Source organism: Leptonotus elevatus, chromosome 10 (assembly GCF_054856555.1).
Source record: "Leptonotus elevatus isolate MCC_2025b chromosome 10, RoL_Lele_1.0, whole genome shotgun sequence".
NCBI classification, from domain to species: Eukaryota; Metazoa; Chordata; class Actinopteri; order Syngnathiformes; family Syngnathidae; genus Leptonotus; species Leptonotus elevatus.
The window spans coordinates 21,419,385-21,438,722 of record NC_141248.1 but is presented as its reverse complement, the minus strand read 5'-3'; the positions used below and the strand labels follow the sequence as shown (position 1 = coordinate 21,438,722).

At 38.5% G+C, this 19,338-nt stretch overlaps 1 protein-coding gene and 1 long non-coding RNA gene across 9 annotated transcripts; both read left to right on the top strand.

Moving 5' to 3' along the window:
• The first annotated feature begins 653 nt into the window (after positions 1 to 653).
• On the top strand, positions 654 to 3,144 carry LOC147167591 (uncharacterized). Its single transcript, XR_015096295.1, has 3 exons — positions 654 to 1,964; positions 2,035 to 2,178; positions 2,971 to 3,144. It is a non-coding gene; the product is annotated as an uncharacterized LOC147167591 (long non-coding RNA).
• Positions 3,145 to 3,193: 49 nt separating this feature from the next.
• On the top strand, positions 3,194 to 18,154 carry LOC147167590 (tubby-related protein 3-like). Of its 8 annotated transcripts, none has more exons than XM_086087188.1 (14): positions 3,194 to 3,315; positions 4,679 to 4,727; positions 7,590 to 7,719; positions 7,796 to 7,909; positions 7,979 to 8,116; positions 11,040 to 11,162; positions 11,302 to 11,442; positions 11,517 to 11,599; positions 13,275 to 13,439; positions 14,785 to 14,897; positions 15,177 to 15,285; positions 15,360 to 15,458; positions 15,609 to 15,780; positions 16,854 to 18,154. In XM_086087188.1, exons 1-14 carry the CDS (start codon positions 3,212 to 3,214, stop codon positions 16,985 to 16,987), a joined length of 1,674 nt encoding a protein of 557 aa, XP_085943314.1. In that variant the 5' UTR covers positions 3,194 to 3,211; the 3' UTR covers positions 16,988 to 18,154. The 8 variants fall into 8 exon arrangements, with proteins under 8 accessions (XP_085943314.1, XP_085943316.1, XP_085943315.1 ...); XM_086087190.1 differs by having other exon boundaries at positions 3,195 to 3,315; positions 7,982 to 8,116; positions 11,037 to 11,162; positions 11,305 to 11,447; positions 11,522 to 11,599; XM_086087189.1 differs by having other exon boundaries at positions 3,195 to 3,315; positions 11,305 to 11,442.
• Positions 18,155 to 19,338: the final 1,184 nt, after the last annotated feature.

Genomic DNA, 19,338 nt, shown 5'->3' with positions numbered 1-19,338 from the left:
GGGACTTTGCGACGGAGCGTCAGCGGTAAAAGGAAATGCGCACGACCAGCTCAGCTTCCTGGCGGGCGTTAGCTTTGCGTCTCGTTCTCGGGCCTTGTTTCCGGGCTGCCCAGGCCTTCATTTTGTAGCCGCCGATTAGCAACTGTATCGAGTGCATCAAGTATACAAAGGCACAATAAAACAGCATGCAACGTTCACAGGAAGTCGAATTGTGACAAAGCTCAGGTTCGAGCACCCTTTCTGTGGGCATGCTGGTAGTTAGCTAAACTAGTAAACTACTACTAGCTAAGTCTTGCATTTGCAAATCATGAACCAGCTACAGATTTTGGTAGTGCAACCCACCCTGAATGGATGGATGGACTCTTTCAAATGTTTGCGTTGTCAAGTACTGTTAATTTCGTCAACGAAAACTAAACAAAAATAATTTTGTCAACGCCGGACTAAACTAAAACCCTCATTGATAAACAATGACTGGGACTAAATCAGTAGGCCTATGCATTTTCGTCGACTAATGAAAATTATATGATTTTTTAAAATCTTGTCTCTGCTAATCTGTCACCGTGACACAGTGACCCCCCCCCCCCCTTTCAAATCTGCAGCTAGCGAGTGCAACATGCACAAACACATAGGGACTGACAGGAAGTGGATTCACGGTGAAAGAAAAAAAAAAAAAAGAAAGAAAGTAAATTAAAGTTACAAAGAAATATTAATCCAATGGCTGTAACGTTTCAACAATAATGTTAATCCGACCGCTAACTAATGCTGGCTAACTTGCTCATACCATGGAGCCATAGTAGCTACTTGTTGATATCCTGTAAATGTGTGTGAAGTCGTTTTTCATCAAAAAGATGAGTGGAAAGTTGATGTGAAATAGTTTTTAGATCCAAAATGTTCAACATTTTCTGATGACAAAAAAATATATGGGGGTAAAATGATTGACTCAAATGTTGACAGTTCTTGTTGACTAAAACTAGACGAATAAAATACTAGACTAAAATAAAGACTAAAATACTAGATTTATAGTCGACTAAAAATGGACTATATAAAAACGGGATGAGGTTGACTAACTATTATAGAAACTAACAAGCGTGATTGAAACTGGACTAAAACTAAGACTGATCAATTTGTCAAGCCCCCAAAACGCCGTCACCGTCCCAACGAAAGCCACGTCTGATAGACTACTTTTGAGTTTTTAACCCGCAAGTGTCCTCTTAGTAAAGCAGATCTCGGCCAAACACAAATAACCCCCAAAAGAAAACGGGATGTAGCAATTTGACCAAACAAAACCGCTAACAGCGCTACGTTCCTCCTTAAGCATCTGGTACAAACGCAATTACGAGACAAAAAGTAAATGGATACCACTGGAGTCTGTTTATAATCTAAAGCCTGCAGCAATCACAGAAGATCCAAATCTTTTGTTGACAAAAACAGGTCAATAAGGACAAGCAAAGCATGTAATACGTTTTCATTACGACAGAAATGCTATCGCTATTGTTCCAAAAACAAGAAACAGCCCTCGCTAATGTGCATTTAGCACACACAGCTTTCTGCGGAGCCTCAAAAGGGGAACTTTTTGGTTTGCCAAGCCAACCCTGATGGTCCACTGAAGACCAGATGAAACAAACAGAAACTTGAGAACACATCTGCCGCCGCCGCACAAAACAAACAAAACAACTTTATATATGCAGAGGCAGGAACTCGCTCAGTGCGATTATATGAGGGCGGAGTTTGTATGTGAGCATATTAGTGTCAACAGGATGTATGGGACATATACAACTGATGCATTCTAGCTTACTTTGATATCATTTCCCTGAGCTGGATTTCATCTGATTTTGGGCCCGAAAGCACGTTGATCCCCTGCATAGACTCTAGCGTGTTCGTTACGTTTTTCGGGTTAGGACCACGTGCCTCCCCCCCGAGCTCATTTGAAAGGAAATGAGAGGATCTGCTTCCATTGTTTAACGGTAATTATAGTAATACTGTATATCATGTGGCATTTAGCAGCCAAGAGACAATGTTGCGTTGTCTTGTCAGGTCTTGTCTCGCACCTCTCTGCTGCCCGGGCATGTTGGGTATACTGTCGATTCAGCAAACATGGATACTTCCTGTTGCGTGTTTATTGTTTGTCTTCACTGCCTGCAAGTTGATGATTCACCGCAAACTTACAGTGCAAGCCAGGTAATGTCCTTACCAGTTTTTTTTTTTTTTTTTTTTTTTACCAGTAGGCCGCTCCTCATAACGCAACAGTTTTGACTTTGTGACCTCATTAAATGGTTGTAGCTGCCGTCTGGCCATATTTCTAACAAAAACAAAAAAAAACAGCTGACGTGTGGTTCGTCTCCCCTTTCGGCAAGGCTGGGCAAAATCCAGAATTTCTGACTTCAATTCAATGAATGATTTTGAATTTGAGTACAGTGCAGAATAAACAGCCACTTTATATATATATATTAAAAACAACAACTAAACTAACTAATGAAATTATGAATCCGTAAGAACATGAAATTTCAGTACTGTACCTCATTTTGCTCAGTTACTTCCTCCTGTTTAATTTTTTCTTCTTGTTTAAAAACATTGTCTCTTGGGCTACAGCACTATCTAGTGGACAAAGGAGTCTATTACACTTTTTCTATTTCTCAGAGAAAGTAGCATGTTTGCTTTACACTGTAAAAGAGAACAGATACAGCAGCAAGTGGTTTACTGGAGCAAAAGATGGAATGCTTTCATGTTTGATTTCTAGCTTCGCTTGGGTACATATTTTGCAGATAAATGTATTAGTTTTGGGCCACAATAAAAAAATAAAATAAAATAAGCATCACCATGGCTATATAATGGGCATGTAGGAATATTTCAATAAATTAGAATATCGGGTAAAACTGGCCAAACCACCAACTGCCAAAGTCTTAGCTCGTGCCCTTCCTCCGCTATGTCAAATATCAATCATCACTGATGCATTTTTGTTTTTGTTGGCAGTGTTCTGTCCCTTTCGTTGCGTTCAAGTGAAGTCGCAGGGGTAAAAGTGTCTCAACAGTGCTCCCTGCTGCTCAACATGCCTCACAAATTCCTCCCAAGAGCAACAATTTCATTTTTGTTCTCCTCCCATTTAGCAAACAAATGCTCGCAGATGGCGAGTGGCTGATTAACGTAATCCGGGACTGAAGGGTTGGGGTGGGTGGGATGCTCTTAAAGGCCAGGTCATGTGACTCCCCTGGGAATGTTTATGGCGGAGCCCTCACCACTGGTGTTCATTTTGGCTCCTTACACGTCGGCCATGTCGGCCCAGCGTCACACGGTGAGAGAGGCCTGGACACATGACAGGTACGTTAACAGCCATATTCATATTTTTTTGCATATAGATAGGGAAATAAATAGTCTTTAATTTGACAGTTTAAAAAAAAAAAGTGATAATAGAATATAGAGGCCTAAAAACACACACAATATAAAGGTTTTACAATATCGTGCATTTTATTGAGTGATATCTTACAACTTGACTTGCCGGTGCTCATGTGGCACGTCGTGGTGCATCATCAACCAATTAGCAATAGTCTTAATCACAACGCGCATACACAACACACCGCTGTTAAGGATCAACTTACTCTGCGATCACGACACCACTTGGGAGAAAGTGAAACTATTGGCGCTACCATTGTGAAGTGGAAGCCACACAAAAAACGCCGTCAATTGGCCTCTGATTGGAGGAGAGGTCAAAGAAAAAAGTTGCATATTCAGCATGGAATCAAATAATAATACCCTCCACTGTACGTAACCCCCCCCCCCCCCACACACACACACACCTTTAAAAAAAAAAAATTACACCACACCACTTTCCAATAGAACTCGCCAAGTGGTGCTAAACCAATAAGCGGCGAAGGGAAATCTTTTCCTGCCGTTGCCACGCAAAGCGACTTACAGAACCTGCTCCAGTTTCACACGCTGACCTGGTCATTGGGAGGCCACAGACCGAGAAAGTAACACTTGTTGACATCAGGATCTCCAAAAAATGACGTCTGTTGAACTCGAACATAGACTGTTGGTTGGTGCATGAGCCAAGCCACAACCCGTTGATTTGTTTTATCGTGTAGCGCTTCAAAGGTGTTTGTCGCTTTTCACTGCAGTGTCATGAAATCAAAGTAAATAAAAGAAATGACAGTGGATGCCCACTATAAACATACAGAGCAATGGGGATGTGTGTGTTTTCCCACAAAAAAAAAGTTTAAAAAAAAGTCAGAGGACTGGGTGCAAAAAAACAATTAACAAAAAATAATTGAGATGAACTGCATTAAATAAATAAACATTAAACAAGGTCATTAAATATGCGTAATAATTGGTCATTGTAAAAATAAAATAAACAATAATAATAAATACTGAATACGTTCAATAAATTATTATTTAAGGTTACTGTATGTTTCCAATTTCATTCACATTAGATTATAGGGCCTATAAACATTATATAATTTAATAAATTCTAGAAATAGACAATAATGCAGTTAAATCATTTTGAATCATAAATGAACAAAATAAAATAAGATGTATAAATATTTAATATGTAGTATTGTATTTCGCAACTTAATTAATAGAAAACAATTTTGGACTTATGTAAGCTTATTTTTCAAATGAATTAATACATGATTCATACCTCTCGTTTTACACTAACCTTCTTTGTAATCTGTCCGTGCAACAGCGATCTGGAGGAGGACAAGAGTGTGTCATCCCCACAAGTGTCCACTAAGGTAAATAAATATCCCTTTATTACTTTTTTATTTTATTTAATTTTTTCTTCTTTTTGAGAGACATTCATTTCATATCCATTTATTCCAAATTTTCACTGCATAGTACTGGCTCGCCAATTACTGCACACACGCAGACATACAACATATGAACATTTTAGAACAGGGCTATCCAAACTAACGCCCGAGGGCCATTTGTGGCCCGCCGTTCATATTTTTCAGTGGCCCGCGGGGGGTAAAAATGGGGTCACCGTGCTGCCTGTGATAAACAAATTGTCCTCTTCCCTCCGTCCTTCCTCCCCCGCTGCCGGGCCTGCTTGGTCTTACCCGCTGACGTGTTTCTACACAGCAGATGGCTTTACACATAAATCCTATTAACAACTTTCTGCCCATGGAGATGTGCTGAACACATAGGGCGCTTTCTCGCTCTTCGCCATCTCCTCTGAGGAGCCTGTTTTTTTTTTTGGGATTACTTTATTTTCTAACATTGACCAAGAAACCGTCAGAGGCCGCAACATGTCTGAAGAAAAGGTAAAGGTACGTTTAAGACTGCAAATCAACGTTTTTTTGTCACCATCCATAGAAAATTGAGATTCCTTTAAATGACTTTCTGGCAGTGATGCACAGAACAAATCTGATTAACATATCAAATCAATTATTGTATTGTATTATTGTTAGGGGTGTCAAAATTAGAGCGTTCGTTTTGAGTTAATTGAAAGTTCCTTTAACGCACGATTAATGACCGACCCTTACTTGGAAAGCCTGTACTGGGGGAATTCCAGTCGCAACAACATTTAGTAGTAATAAATGTAAAAAATAATGTATATATTTGCGGAGGCTGGGGTCAAGTTGTATTTTACAATTTAAAAAATGTGCAGAATTTCACAAGTTACTTCATGTTAAACATTAGATAGCTCTTAATATGAAAAGAAAAAAAAAGACCGAGCTGTCACCAATGAAAAAAAAAAGACCTCAACACAAATCAATATCACAACAGTACAGTACATTTTTTTAAGTTTAACTCAATTTTATGAATAATTATGAAATGACTGTATCACTGACTAAAAGATACAGCCATATTTCCATTAGTTTAACATTTTTAACCACTTTTATGTTAATAAGAGTATGAAAGAAAAACATTTTATTGTACATTTAGAACAGATATCAAATTTGTGATTAATCGTGAGTTAACTATTGAAGTCATCAAATATTTTAATCGGTTGACACCCCTAATTATTGTATTACAAAGTACTGTATTACTAGGTTTTTGTGATATATATATATATATATATATTTATATATATATCAAGATAAATCATAAAAATAAAAATAAATTCACCATTAATGTGACCTACAAACTAATAAACAATTTTTTTTAATGACAAACAATTTGAGAAAGGAGGCAAAAGTAAGTCTTAGTCAAGTGGAGAGAATTGTGAACACTTCCAAATAGCAGTCAATGTTAGTGCAAAACCTTCAAGCTTCTGCAAGAAAAGTCAAACAAAATGTTACGAAAAGCCTACTAGAACATCTGAACTTTAAATGGTGGCAGGTGTGTGCTGGCTCATTCTGCGCACAGACACATTCCCGGTCTTAAGAGGGTGTGCACACTTGTGCAACCAAAATCTCCGTTTATTTTTTACTTCCCCTCTCAAAAAAATTTTTTTTTTCTATCATAAAAACTTGGTATTTGAACAGGGGTGTGCAGACTTTATAGCCACTTTTTGAAGTGAACTACTGAAAAAAGGTTTTCCTCTTGGCGTGTTTACCTCTGCCTTTGAATTTAGTCAAGAAAAAACCCCGTCATGACAGCTGGTCAGGTCCTCTGTGGTAACGCGGTCGAGTGCTGGCGTAAACCGTCTATGCAGGATGTCTCATAATCTAACAGGATTACATCCACTGTCTTCGCTGACCTCCTTTCCCGTGACACCTCGTTTCTCACCATGGAGATCTTTGCTTCGTCGTTTTCAGTCACTTAATGCAAAGTGGGCCAAAGATTTACTGGCATTGTGATTGATTGTTAGGATATCAACACAGTTTCTCCCGTCAGTTGCTGTTTGACCGTATAATCAAAATCATATGACTTGTGGGGTTGATCATGTAACTTTTTTTTCCCCTCTTGCATTCCTGGATCTGGTTGTTTTATTGGTGAGTAAATGTCACAATCCAAGTGGATGTATGCTAATTTTCTATATTGATTTGGTTATTGTTTTGCGTATTCATTTAAAAAAAATGTAATCTACTATACACATTGATTGTGTTATTATTTAGGGGCTGTGGGTAATCAATACTAATTTCCTGAATCAACTCGATTTTGTTTCACAAGAGTTCAGTTCAATTCGATTTCGATTGTTTTCGCCCTATTCGATTCAATTTAATAAATTCAATCCATTTTTGATGAATACATACATTTATGGAACATTGATTCTTAAATATCAAGGACATGATAAAAACTCCACAAACAGTAAATTCCAAATTAGATTATGCGGAGGCCAAATGATATAGTAACAGGTGTTAGTTCACCATTTTAAATATAAATTAAAAAGAGGATGAATTGTGTTGAAGTGCAATAAGACAGTTTTTTTTGTAAATGTAAGCAAATTGCTTGAAATTCATGTGAACTGTCAATTTTACGAAAACAGCAAGATAGTTTAAAATTGTATTTTCTCATGAATTTATGGGGGAAAAAAGACTTTAAAATAATCAATTTATGTCCCGATATTGGACTTTTAAACACAGCACTAGTTTTTCTGGTTAGTTCCTATTTTCACGACAAATTGTTTTTTATTTGGCGATTTTTGGGGGCGGGCTGTTTCGCCATTCATTTCTTTTTGTAAACGTACGACAGAAAAACCCACTAAAAAGAAACCCAAGAAGAAGAAGGACGAAGCCAACAGCACGAGCGAGGCCAAGCTGAACGGCAGCGAGAACAAGATCAAAAAGATCAAAATCAAAAAGAACGAGGAGGCTTCCGAGGAGAGTCCTGTCTTGCAAAGTAAAGGGACAAAAGCCTTTTTAGGGGGTGGAGATGGTCACCGGTGATTCATTTTTCGTTTCTGACATCATTGCAGATGAGAAAAAGGTGAAGAAAAAGAAACTGGACAAGAACAAAGAACTAGACAAAGAAAAGGAAAAAGAGAAAGAGACGAAAAAGAAAGTCAAAAGTGCCCCCAAAAAGAAGAAAGGTAATGCAGTCGTTGCTTTGAATGTGCTTTGCGGCTCAACAAATCGTCTATTTGTCTGATCAACATCAGCAGGGTCAGTAACAGACGACGACGAGGAAGAGGAGGAGGAGAAGGAAGACACCCCTAAAAAGAAAACCAAGAAGAAGACAACCAAAGACAGCTCGCCGTCCCCAAGCGTCACCAAAAAAAAGAAAGCCAAATCGAAAGGTACCCATAACAAAAACTTCTCAACGTGACCTCACAGCTGACGTGTTGTTAATAAGATTACCGTACGTGATTTGATTGCGTAACGGCGATGGGGGGAGGAATCACAAGTGGAGAATGGATTGGAAATATTTTCACAGTAAACTAAGCTGCGACTGCAATCTGCGGCATTCTATACAACGTTTAGAAGTGTAAAAACTTTTCTAACTCTACTCTTATCTATATAACTATTTATAACTTTTCGATTGTGGTTGTGGAATATATCACAGAAATCCCCGCTACATTATGGAAATGACTGTCACTTAAGGTGCCTAATTAGGACTCAGGAGGCAAAAAAACATAAAAGGCAAAAATACAAGGTAACAACAGAGAGCCGGATGGATGTAAGAAACCTGGAAGAAAACACTTGACGGAAAAGCGGAGTTTTTATACGCAAATTATTATTTTTACAAACAACAGAGAACACGTCTTGATGTAGATGGCCTCTAAGAAAACACTCGACGGGGAAAACCATGGCTATAAAATCTTGAGCTGGCTATCATCATAAGGAACATAATAACTGCATAAACTTGGCAAACTAAGAGTGGCTAATGCGGCTGAAACATAATCATCATCACATTATCACCATAGGGGACATAGCAACTGATAAAACACCATCATCACACATCATCAACATCACGTTTTTACCACAAGTGACATAGTAACTGATAAAGCACGACCATCAGCATTATCGGCATTATCACTTCACAACAGGGGACATAGTAACTGATAAAACACCATCATCACCATCCCGTTTCACCATAAGCGACATAGTAACTGATAAAACATGATCGTCATTGACACATTCGCACCGTAAGGGACATAGTAACTGTATAAACTTGGCAAACTAAGAGTGGCTAATGCGGCTAAAGCATAATCATCATCACATTATCACTATAGGGGACATAGCAACTGATAAAACACCATCATCACATCATTAACATCACGTTTTTACCACAAGTGACATAGTAACTGATAAAGCACGACCATCAGCATTATCGTCATTATCACATCACAATAGGGGACATAGTAACTGATAAAACATGATCGTCATTGACACATTAGCATCATAAGGGACATAGTAACTGCATAATATATCCATAATACAATGACTAACTGCATAAGCTCAATACACCAACATCTTGATCTCATAACCAAACTCAAAGCACAATCATAACAATTACGCTTTTTTTTCTACACTTGAGCTGTTGTTCATATCCCAAATGTTAGCTTACACCACAAAGTATGAAAGAATCAACCAAGCGACATCTAATAACTGTGTTAGTAATATAATACAATATTACTGTTATTATTATTGTTGTTATCGTTGTTGTTATATACTATTTTTACAATATAATACAATATTGTAATAATACCTCACGATGGCGTTCATTTATGAGTCCCAAAAGTAAAACGTGTCTTGTGAACATCTGCTCGCCGCCAGCGTATATCTGCAAGTCATATCAGACGGTGACAAAGCGCTCCGTCAGCGCTTTTTCTGCCTCGGCCTCTTAAACGTTTTAGCTGCAGAAGGAAAAGACCTACATTAACTTGTTTGACAGATGTGAGTGACTTCTGCTGAAACGCTCTCGCAAAAAAAAAAAAAAAAACACCTGGAAAGCAAGCAGGATCACATGCTCAAATGTTACCCGTGTTCCAAATCTGTCCTCATCTTTGTTAACTGATACTGGTAAAAATCATCCAGGATTTTAAAACCCTCAGTCAGCGTTTTGAACTCCTATTTTAAAAAACACACACATTTGAATGCAGCATAAATCAATTGTAAGAGGACATTTATGGGAATTTAGTTTTTTTAAGTGCTGGTATACAAATAGGTGCATCTCTGGAGTGCCTGCCCACCTAAAGTGTGAAATTAAACAACCAGCTAAATCTCTTGTTATTTTGAAAAGAACAGAAGCCTCTGAATTGAGCCCTGTGGGACACCATGCGTTCCATTAAACGCGTGAATTTATATTGCACATATTCGTCCGACCAACTTTTAATTTTTGCTCAACATGAGCGATTACATTAACTCATTCACTCCCAGCCATTTTTACTGGAGCAACCTCCTTCTCTCTCGGCCGTTTTACTGGATTTTGACAGATTTTGCAAGGCCCACACAATATTGTGTTCTATTGCTATAAAAACATGGAACCTACCACAAGAAAGATTAGAGTCTCTTCTTTCATCAGGAAAAAAAAGTATATTTGTATCTGTTTCCGTTTTGCAGCAATTAGCATTAGAATATAGCTAAGTTTCATTATTATTCACAAATTTGTTTGAAACACGGGGGAAAATAGCTTTTTTGCAACATGGCCCTGGTTGATCTCTTATACTCTGCTGCCACCTACTGGCCATTTTTGTATCAACTGTTAATTGCTTTAAGTGTTCTCTTCAGTTTAGAGGCTACATCAAAGCCTTCTGTATGCTTTTGCATAAAAAAAAGAACTTTAAAAACAACAACATATATGTTGTGTTTTTGGGACACTGATAATATTTAAAATTGTTGTTTTTTGGGGGGAGCAAATTAGTTAATAAAGAAATCACACGATTTACCATCACAACAGCCACACGTCAACTACTGGGCGCACCGAATTCCCGGCAGCACAGATAGGCCAAGCAGGGTGTGAATCATCACAAATCATTTGTGTGTGTCTTGATCTCCGCCGAACCCCTGAGACTGACTCACCAAACCCCGGGTTTCGATCGAACCCGGGTTAAGAACCGCTGATTTTGGGCCATAAGCGGCTTGAAGAGAAAGAATTGTAATTTCATTCATGGCAATCAGAATAAAAGCCTGCAGTTTGATTTATTAAAGAAAGTACATTTTGATCCCCCTCGTTCATTAAAACGTCTTAATTGTTCTTTTCCTTTGTTTCCTCAGAAGACAAGGATTCCGATGGAAAGGAGAAGAAGTCAAAGTCAAAAGAGAAAGAGAAAGACAAAAAGAAGGAAGCTGCGTCCCTGTTCCAGATAAACAGCAACAAAGACTCGAAGAGCAAAAAGAAAGGTGATTTTAAAAAAGCGATTACAAAAACACATGTGACTGACAGCTGACACGCATTCACGTTGCTGGAATAAAGGTGAAGTCAACACGCGTCAAGGTGTCAATTAACCTAATTTGCGTCCTTAATTACACCCCGCCAAAGCAGCCGCCAAATCGGAAAGTGACGGCAGCGAAGAGGAGAGCAAGTCGACGAAGTCCAAAAAGAAGTCTGCGGCCAGCTCAGCGTCGTCTTTGTTCCAAACATCAGGAGACAAAGACAAAGAAAAGAAGACAAAGAAGAAAGGCAAGGTTACCGCATGCTCGTTCCACTTTTTCAATCACTGGCACCAACTCAAAAATGTCTTTATTTTCTTTCAGCAAAGGCAGAAGAGAGCGATAATTCCGAATCAGAAAAAGAAGAAAAATCTAAAAAGAAGAAGGGCAAAGGGAAAAAGAAGAAGGTACCAACCAGATGTTAAAATGGGCTGCACACATACCGATTTTCAACATAAAAAAAAAAAAAATCCCCACATCGCAATCATGGAGTCGGCATTAACCACCACATAAGAATTTGCAATCAAACATTTACGATTCTGTGCCCTGAGTGGATTGGGAAGGAACGATAACTCCTAACACACCACTGGATAATCGTTTCTCAAATTCTGTCTGATTATCGGTATGTGTGTACTCCGCTTAAGGTTGTGTTCACACTTGGGGTTCCATAATCTAGTCGGGACCGAAATATAACAAAGATACACAAGATTGTGTACGTTTGGTTCTGTTAGCTTCAGGTAGGCATAATTCTACAGCAGAGGATTAGGGTCAGTTAAGGGAAAAAAAGGTTGCAGGATTCTGACTTTATCTAAAAATGTATTGACTTTAACTCATTCAAACCCAAAAAACGTATAAATACATTTTTTAATACTTTGTCGTGCACTCCCAAAAACAAATTTATACGTTTTGTTGCTGTTTTTTTATACTAGAGCATACAGAAGGCTTCTGACATGAAGAGGTCACTTAAAGCAGTGGTAGTTATTGCAAAAAAAATGGCCAACAGGTGGCAGCAGAGTATAAGAGATCAACCTGGGCCATGTTGCAAAAAGCTATTTTCCCCACAATTTTGTGAATAATGTGTAATTTATCTATATTCTAATGCTAATTGCTGCAAAACGGAAACAGATACAAATATACTTTTTTTTTCCTGATAAAAGAAGAGACTCTAATCTTTCTTTTGGTAGGTGTCGTGTTTTTATAGCCATAGAACACAATCTTCTGTGGGCCTTGCAAAATCTGTCAAAATCCAGTCAAACAGCACGGAGCGAAGGGGGTTGCTTCAGTGAAAATGGCTGGGAGTGAATGAGTTCAAGAGAGAATCCTGAGATCAATGTCAGAATTCGGAGAATCAAATCAGACTTTAAAGTGAGAATTCTGATATTAAAGTCAGAATTGTGAAATTACAGTCAGAATTCTGACTTTGAACTGACAATTCTGAGATTAATGTGAGAATCCTGCCAACCTTTTTTTTTTGTGCCTGTTTGCCTTTGTATTGTTGCAGTTCCACTAACTTACTGTAGATGTCACCGGTGCAGTGAAAATGTTGTTAACTGTAAACAAATCACGAAAAAGAAAATATTTCCACCCTCTGTGGAAAATAATCCCTGCAGATCGAGAAATCTAGTCGGTAACTCATTTTAAACTGTTTGAGATCACATTTCTGACAAGCCGGAAATTCATCCGACGTTCTTTCGATAAGCCAGGAGCTCTCAATCATTCTAACGATGCCTAACGAAGTTTAAATTGGCACTGAAATCAAAATGGCTCAGCCAGTCTGTGCCTAGCTTTAGCAAATACGCTAACATCTGTCATTGGCTCAAATGCTGTGCCACAGACAAAACATTTCTCTCAATCTGAGGTCTGGATTAATATACCAGAAGTCTTCCTGTTCAAATTCCAGCATGGATCCTTGATACTTTTTCACTCGTCCTGTTATGACGGACTTGTCGTGGATTGCACTCGACACAAGAGCAATCGTTTCAAAAAGTTCATTGAAGCGCACGTGACAAGTGTGAACACATCCTCAGGGATCCTTGAATGTCCTTCCCTGCATGGCACTCTAATGAACCTTTTTGTAAGCAGGAGAGAGCGCCGTCACCTGAGATTGAGTTTGACAACTTGGAAAAATTTGTGATGGAGCCGGCGCCTCAAGGCGCGACCGTCAAATGCAGAGTGACTCGAGACCAGCGGGGGATGGATAAGAGCATGTATCCTATTTACTACTTTCATCTTGACAACGACAAGAAGGTCGGTTGGAGTTTTGATTCCTCTATCAAAGCGATATTAGTTCACATGTCTATCGCCAGCGGCGTGCAAGGTGTACGCCTTTTCACAATCAGCCCTGGCTGCAGATTGCAGTCAGAGGCGTGGCTCAACTAAACAACTGGAACTAAATATTTGACCCACATGGATTCTTCACTTCTAAGCGCTTTCTCTCTCTTTTTTTTTTTTTTTTTTGTAAGCTATTTCCTTCGCACGCTTATTGTTTTAACACTTTTTTTAAACATCGAAAATTACAAACTGACTGAAACCCAAATACTTAACTCAACTACTACTGGGGACATGTGGTATTGCACGCATCCCACTCATTTCTATTTTCAGGACATCATTTCACCACAACTTTTCAATCAAATATCTAAATCTATCTATCTAATCTAAATATCAGAACCAACATCGACTCCCCCATTTTTAGGACCCCTAAACACACTTCCGTGTGTTTAGTGCTTCCGTGTCTCTATGCTCGTCTGTTCACAAAGAATGTACGTCAAAACGGTTTAGTTGGCTCCGCCCCGGCTGACTGAGGGGTTTGATTTTTGGATGCATCATAAGAGTCCAAAATAAATAAACATGACGTCATAAGATGGTGCATCATTAAATCCGCATATTTTGCTGTGTGTTAAAACTAGTGGTGAGAGGCGCTTAATTTTTTCTCATCGTAATTAATCCCATGACTTCAATAGTTAACTCACGATTAATCACAAATTTTATATCTGTTTTTAAATGTACAAGAAGATGTGCAATAAAATATAAAAGTTTTTATACTCTTGTGAGCATAAAAGTGGAAAAAATGTTTAAGAAATATGGCTGCAACTTTTAGTCATTGATACAGTAATTTCATAATAATTCATAGAATTGAGTTAAAATTAATAAAGATGTCCTGTACTGTAAAAAAAAACAACTAATGTGATATTGATTTGTGGTGAGATAATTTTTCTGCCACTAGATGGCATAATTGCATTTGTAAGATGTTGGTGACGGCTCAATGCATATTTCTTTTCATATTAGGAGCTATCTCATCTTTAGCATGAAGTAAAATGTGCGCGTTCAAAAATTTGTGGTGTTAAAGTAACTTTAAATTAACTAAAATGTACACACCAATTTTGACACCCCTAGATAAAACCAATCTGTTTAAAAAAAAAAAAAAAAGAGGCACTGAGTCTGTGTGGGCGGAGTCAAATGTTAAGGTCTACCCCACGTTGAGCCACGCCTTTGTTCTACTACTTTATTTTTTATTCTTTTAAGGAGTGCGCAAGTGATGTTTAATAATGTGTTTTGGAATTGTTAAAAACCAAAATGCTACATTTCTTTGTAGACGTTTCTGTTGGCTGGCAGGAAAAGAAAGAAATGCGCAACCTCCAATTATCTCATCTCCATTGACGCCACGGATTTGTCAAGAGCTGCCGATAACTTTGTGGGAAAGCTGAGGTACGACGGCCATTCATTCGAGGCTGGGTTTTTACTGCAGGTTCAAGAACCTAAATCCTTTTGCTATCTATTACCATGTACGGTATCTCACAATAGTGAGTGTATGTTTGTAAATATTTTAACAATATCTTACATAACACTGTCAATTGACAGTGCCCCTAAAATATTCATGTCTGGCACTGGAATCCTTGCGACTTGAACCACGCAGTGCAAATCCAGCCCACAATGCAGATGTGAAGTAAATATTGATTCAACATCTGCTTTTTACGTGTTGTCCAGGTCAAATTTAATGGGCACCAAGTTTACTGTCTTTGACAACGCTCTAAATCCAGAAAAAGCCCTTCCGGACATGTCCAACGCGCGGCAGGAGTTGGCAGCCATTATCTACGTAAGTCACTCCAAATCTTGAAAAATGATGTCACGCTGAAATTGAATTGACAAATTTCTACTGCCACGCATCAGGAAACAAATGTTTTGGGGATGAAAGGGCCCAGAAGGATGTCAGTCATCATTCCAGGCATGGACAAGGACAACGAGCGAGTACCCCTTCGACCCAGAAATGTGAGTGAGAGCAAAAGGCTCTCTTTTCGTGTCCGGCATGAAGCGCAGTGTAAATCTGCGCAGGGGCGGGCTAGACTTCGTTTTGCTATTTTTGCCGACCAAATACAAAAATGCATTTAGGTGTTCACTGCACATATAAAATCTTCCCAGGACTATGACGGCCTCTTGATACGACACCAAAATAAAAGAATGGAGAATCTGATTGAGCTTCACAACAAGACGCCCGTGTGGAACGAAGAAACAGCCTCGCATGTGCTCAACTTCAACGGCCGGGTCACACAGGCATCCATCAAGAATTTCCAGATCGTCCACAGCAAAGATTGTGAGTCCAATTGGGCAAGCTTAACTTTCCTAATATAGTGCCTACCATATGCTCAATGCGAAAGATGCTATAAAGAGAATCGAGCTAATATAGTTGAAATCTAGCCCTCTTGACAATTACGTAACCACCTATTTAAAGGACACGTTCATCATAGTTAAAATACTTACATTGGTGGTAGGTGGTAGTCAAACCTACCAACAAACCTTGAGCAGACTTGGTTACTTTTTTTTACCCAAGGTTGGGTTCATTATTTTGATGGTTGAAGATCGGATGAAGAGCTCAAGATAGTCGCCATTTTGGCCAGAGTGCTGACGTGGAAGTAAATTTAATGAAATGTTCTTATAAAATGTTGATAGTAGCTGAATGGAGGTAACTTTAACTCATTCACTCCCAAGAGTCCCAGCCATTTTCACTGAAGCAACCCCCTTCGCTCCCGATTTTGACAGATTTTGCAAGGCCCACAGAATATTGTGTTCCGTTGCTATAAAAACATGGAACCTACCAAAAGAAACATTATAGTCTCTTCTTTCATCAGGAAGGATAAAGTATATTTCTATCTATTTCCGTTTTGCAGCAATTAGCATTAGAATATAGCTAAATTTCATCATTATCATATATATATATATCCATCATAGCTTTTTGCAACATGGCCCTGGTGAATCTCTTATACTCCGTTTTAGCAATAACTACCATTGCTTCAACCGTTCTCTTCAGTTCAGAGGTTGCATCAAAGCCCTCCGCATGCTCTAACATAAAAAAAAACTATGAATATGTTTTTGGGACACTGGTAATATTTAAAATAGAACATATTTATATGTTTTTGGGAGCAAATGAGTTAATAAGTCTTCTTTCAAATAGCGGTCAGGCAAAAAATAACATCCAGTCCTTTATGCCGATTCTAAGCCACTTTCGGTCCCAAGCCTGGTTAAAAATGCCAAACATATGCAAATGTCTCGCAGTGGCAACCCCAACTTCTTAGAAAATATTGTTATTAAAATTTGTTAAGAGCGTGCATGCTGATATACCAATGAAAACACCAACCAAGCTAACCTTTTGTCTATCTTGTCTTGCAGTGGACTACATTGTGATGCAGTTTGGCCGAATAGCCGACGACATTTTCACGCTGGACTTCAAGTACCCCATGTGCGCAGTGCAGGCCTTCGCCATCGCACTCTCGAGCTTTGATGGGAAAATCGCCTGCGAATGAGTCCCACGTATACAGCGCGCACACACATAGATACACATCAGAACAAATGTTCTGTCTTGACGACGTGAACTGATAACAAATGTGACAATACCTGCTGCTTTTCTGAGGTGTGTTGTATTTGTTCCTTCCCTGCAAGATGGGCTCACTCTGTCATTTGATCCACCTTGGCATCTGGAGAGTCTCCTTTTTCTAATCTAATTGAATGCAGTGGAAACATTTTGTGTCCGTTGGCGTGTCAGAAACTTTATATAGAAGCAAAAAAATTATACATTTGTAAACTACGTTGGATATAAAAAAAAAAAAAAAAAAAAGTCTACACACCCCTGATCAAATGCCACGAGAGTCCCATTAGAACAGCTGAACTTTAGTGGGGGTTAAGTAGAGGCACTGAAAATGATGGCAGGTGCGTGCTGACTGCCACTCAACATGAATTTGATTATTTAATTCTGAACATTCCAGTTTCGAGAGGGCGTGCAACAACATTATCGCAGTTGTTCAGTTTTACTCCCCCTCTCAAAAATAGATATTTTTTTCTATTGAGCTGTAGAGGTTACAGGTCACATTAATAATGGGAAAAGTTTGGAAATTATTTATCTTCGTTTCATTTTTTATATTACAAAAAAAAAAAAATCATTAATTTATACTTCGTTTCCCCCCCTCACTATCATCAGTACAATTACATTTATAGTATATAAAAACTAACAAATGTTTATATTTCTATTATTTTTATTTTACTTCCTGTAAGTATAGATATTGGTTTTCTGATTGAACGTTTTTTTTCACATTGTATTTTATTCCATTTTGTCGTCTTCTATGCCAGCATTTCCCAACCGTTGTCGAAACATTAGAAATCACTCGCAGTCTTGAAATAACAATGATCTCGTTTCAATTTACCCACAAATGGATGTGAAATCTGAACACAAAGCTATTCTGGTGCATGAATAACAATAGGTGGATGCACATCTTATATCGCACCTTCTGCCATCTTATTTAATTGTTCTGATGTTCACTATAGGTCACTAGCAAAAATAGATGAACAAAGATAAATTTGTTGTAATAAATATCTAATCTTTTTTGTTTGTTGCAGTTAAGCAAAATTGGTTGCAGCACAGTGGTTGGGAATCACCGTTCCATGAAAACATGATTTAATAAAGTATGTCAAATCAATGTCCTCGACTTTAGCTTTGAATGGGTGCGAGCAAAACCAAGCAGGTCGCCTTCCTTTACGGGGGCCCATGCCCGGCAGACTTTGTTGCTGACGTGTTAGATTTATATGAAGTTTTTACATATATCATCTGCTTCAAGCCGGCGGCTCGCAGATCATCTGACAGCTTTGAGTCGCCCCGAAGCGGCGCTCCAAATGAAAAACCTGTTTGAGGTGACAGCTCGGAGGCTAAGTGAGTGAAAGGTGTGTATTCTGCCTCAACCTGCTCAGGCAGTTGTCCAAACTCGCAGGTTAAATGAAGCCTTAAGCTGCCGCCTTTTCAGGATGGATGCATTTCCTCGCTGAGACCTCCAGCAATAAAAAAAAAAAAAAAAAAAGGCCATATCTCTCTTTTAGATGTTCATCACTTTATCTGTAGCTTATTTGTCCCGGTGGTGGATGCACGCATTCCTTCAGAAATCCCTGCAACCATGCTGTTGACCAAAAGAAGGAGCTGTTGCAGGAGGGAAATGTGTTCAAGGCCTGCAGTTTTTCCCCCCTAAACAAAGCACAGACTGACATTTGGATTATTCCACCAAATACAATAAATCTAAGGGGTTTTTGTTGTTGTTTTTAACAGATAACCTCTCAAAACGTATTTCTCCATTAAAATGAATGGAAATGCGATTAATCCGTTCAAAACCTAAAACACCAACAAAACATTTTGTAGTATTATTTTTATTCAGAAAAAAAATACACTCTATAGTACTGTTCATATATTATAATAGCATAAGTTAATAGATCGTAAAGATTCAAACAGTTTGTGCAACTTGATTTTGTGAATTTGTTTTGCGGCTCCTTCTGGTGTGCACACTTTAGCCACCAGGTGACAAAATACTCCACATGGATGGATATATGGATGGATGGATAGATAGATAGAATTAGCTAATGTTAATATTTAATGAGTACATCATGGATCTTCAGGGGGCAAGTTGACTGTGTACTGTTTAACAAATATATCCAGAATTTTTCCGAGCCAATTGAAGCTTGACAATGTCCGACTTTAAAACACACGTAATGTCATGAAAATCAGAAAACAAGAAGTGTAATTGACTTATTCTGTAACTATATCCACTAAGAAAAGCAAAATGCTGGTCGAAATGCCACTGAAAACATCAGACAGCTTCTTAAAGCGGCAGTTACCCTA

Bases quoted from the DNA above. Each gene is read 5' to 3' on its own strand.
- LOC147167590 (XM_086087186.1), top strand. From the start codon at position 3,212: ATGTTTATGGCGGAGCCCTCACCACTGGTGTTCATTTTGGCTCCTTAC. The intron at 7,720-7,795 runs GTAAAGGGACAA...ACATCATTGCAG, and splicing joins GGAGAGTCCTGTCTTGCAAA to ATGAGAAAAAGGTGAAGAAA. The intron at 7,910-7,978 runs GTAATGCAGTCG...GATCAACATCAG, and splicing joins TGCCCCCAAAAAGAAGAAAG to CAGGGTCAGTAACAGACGAC.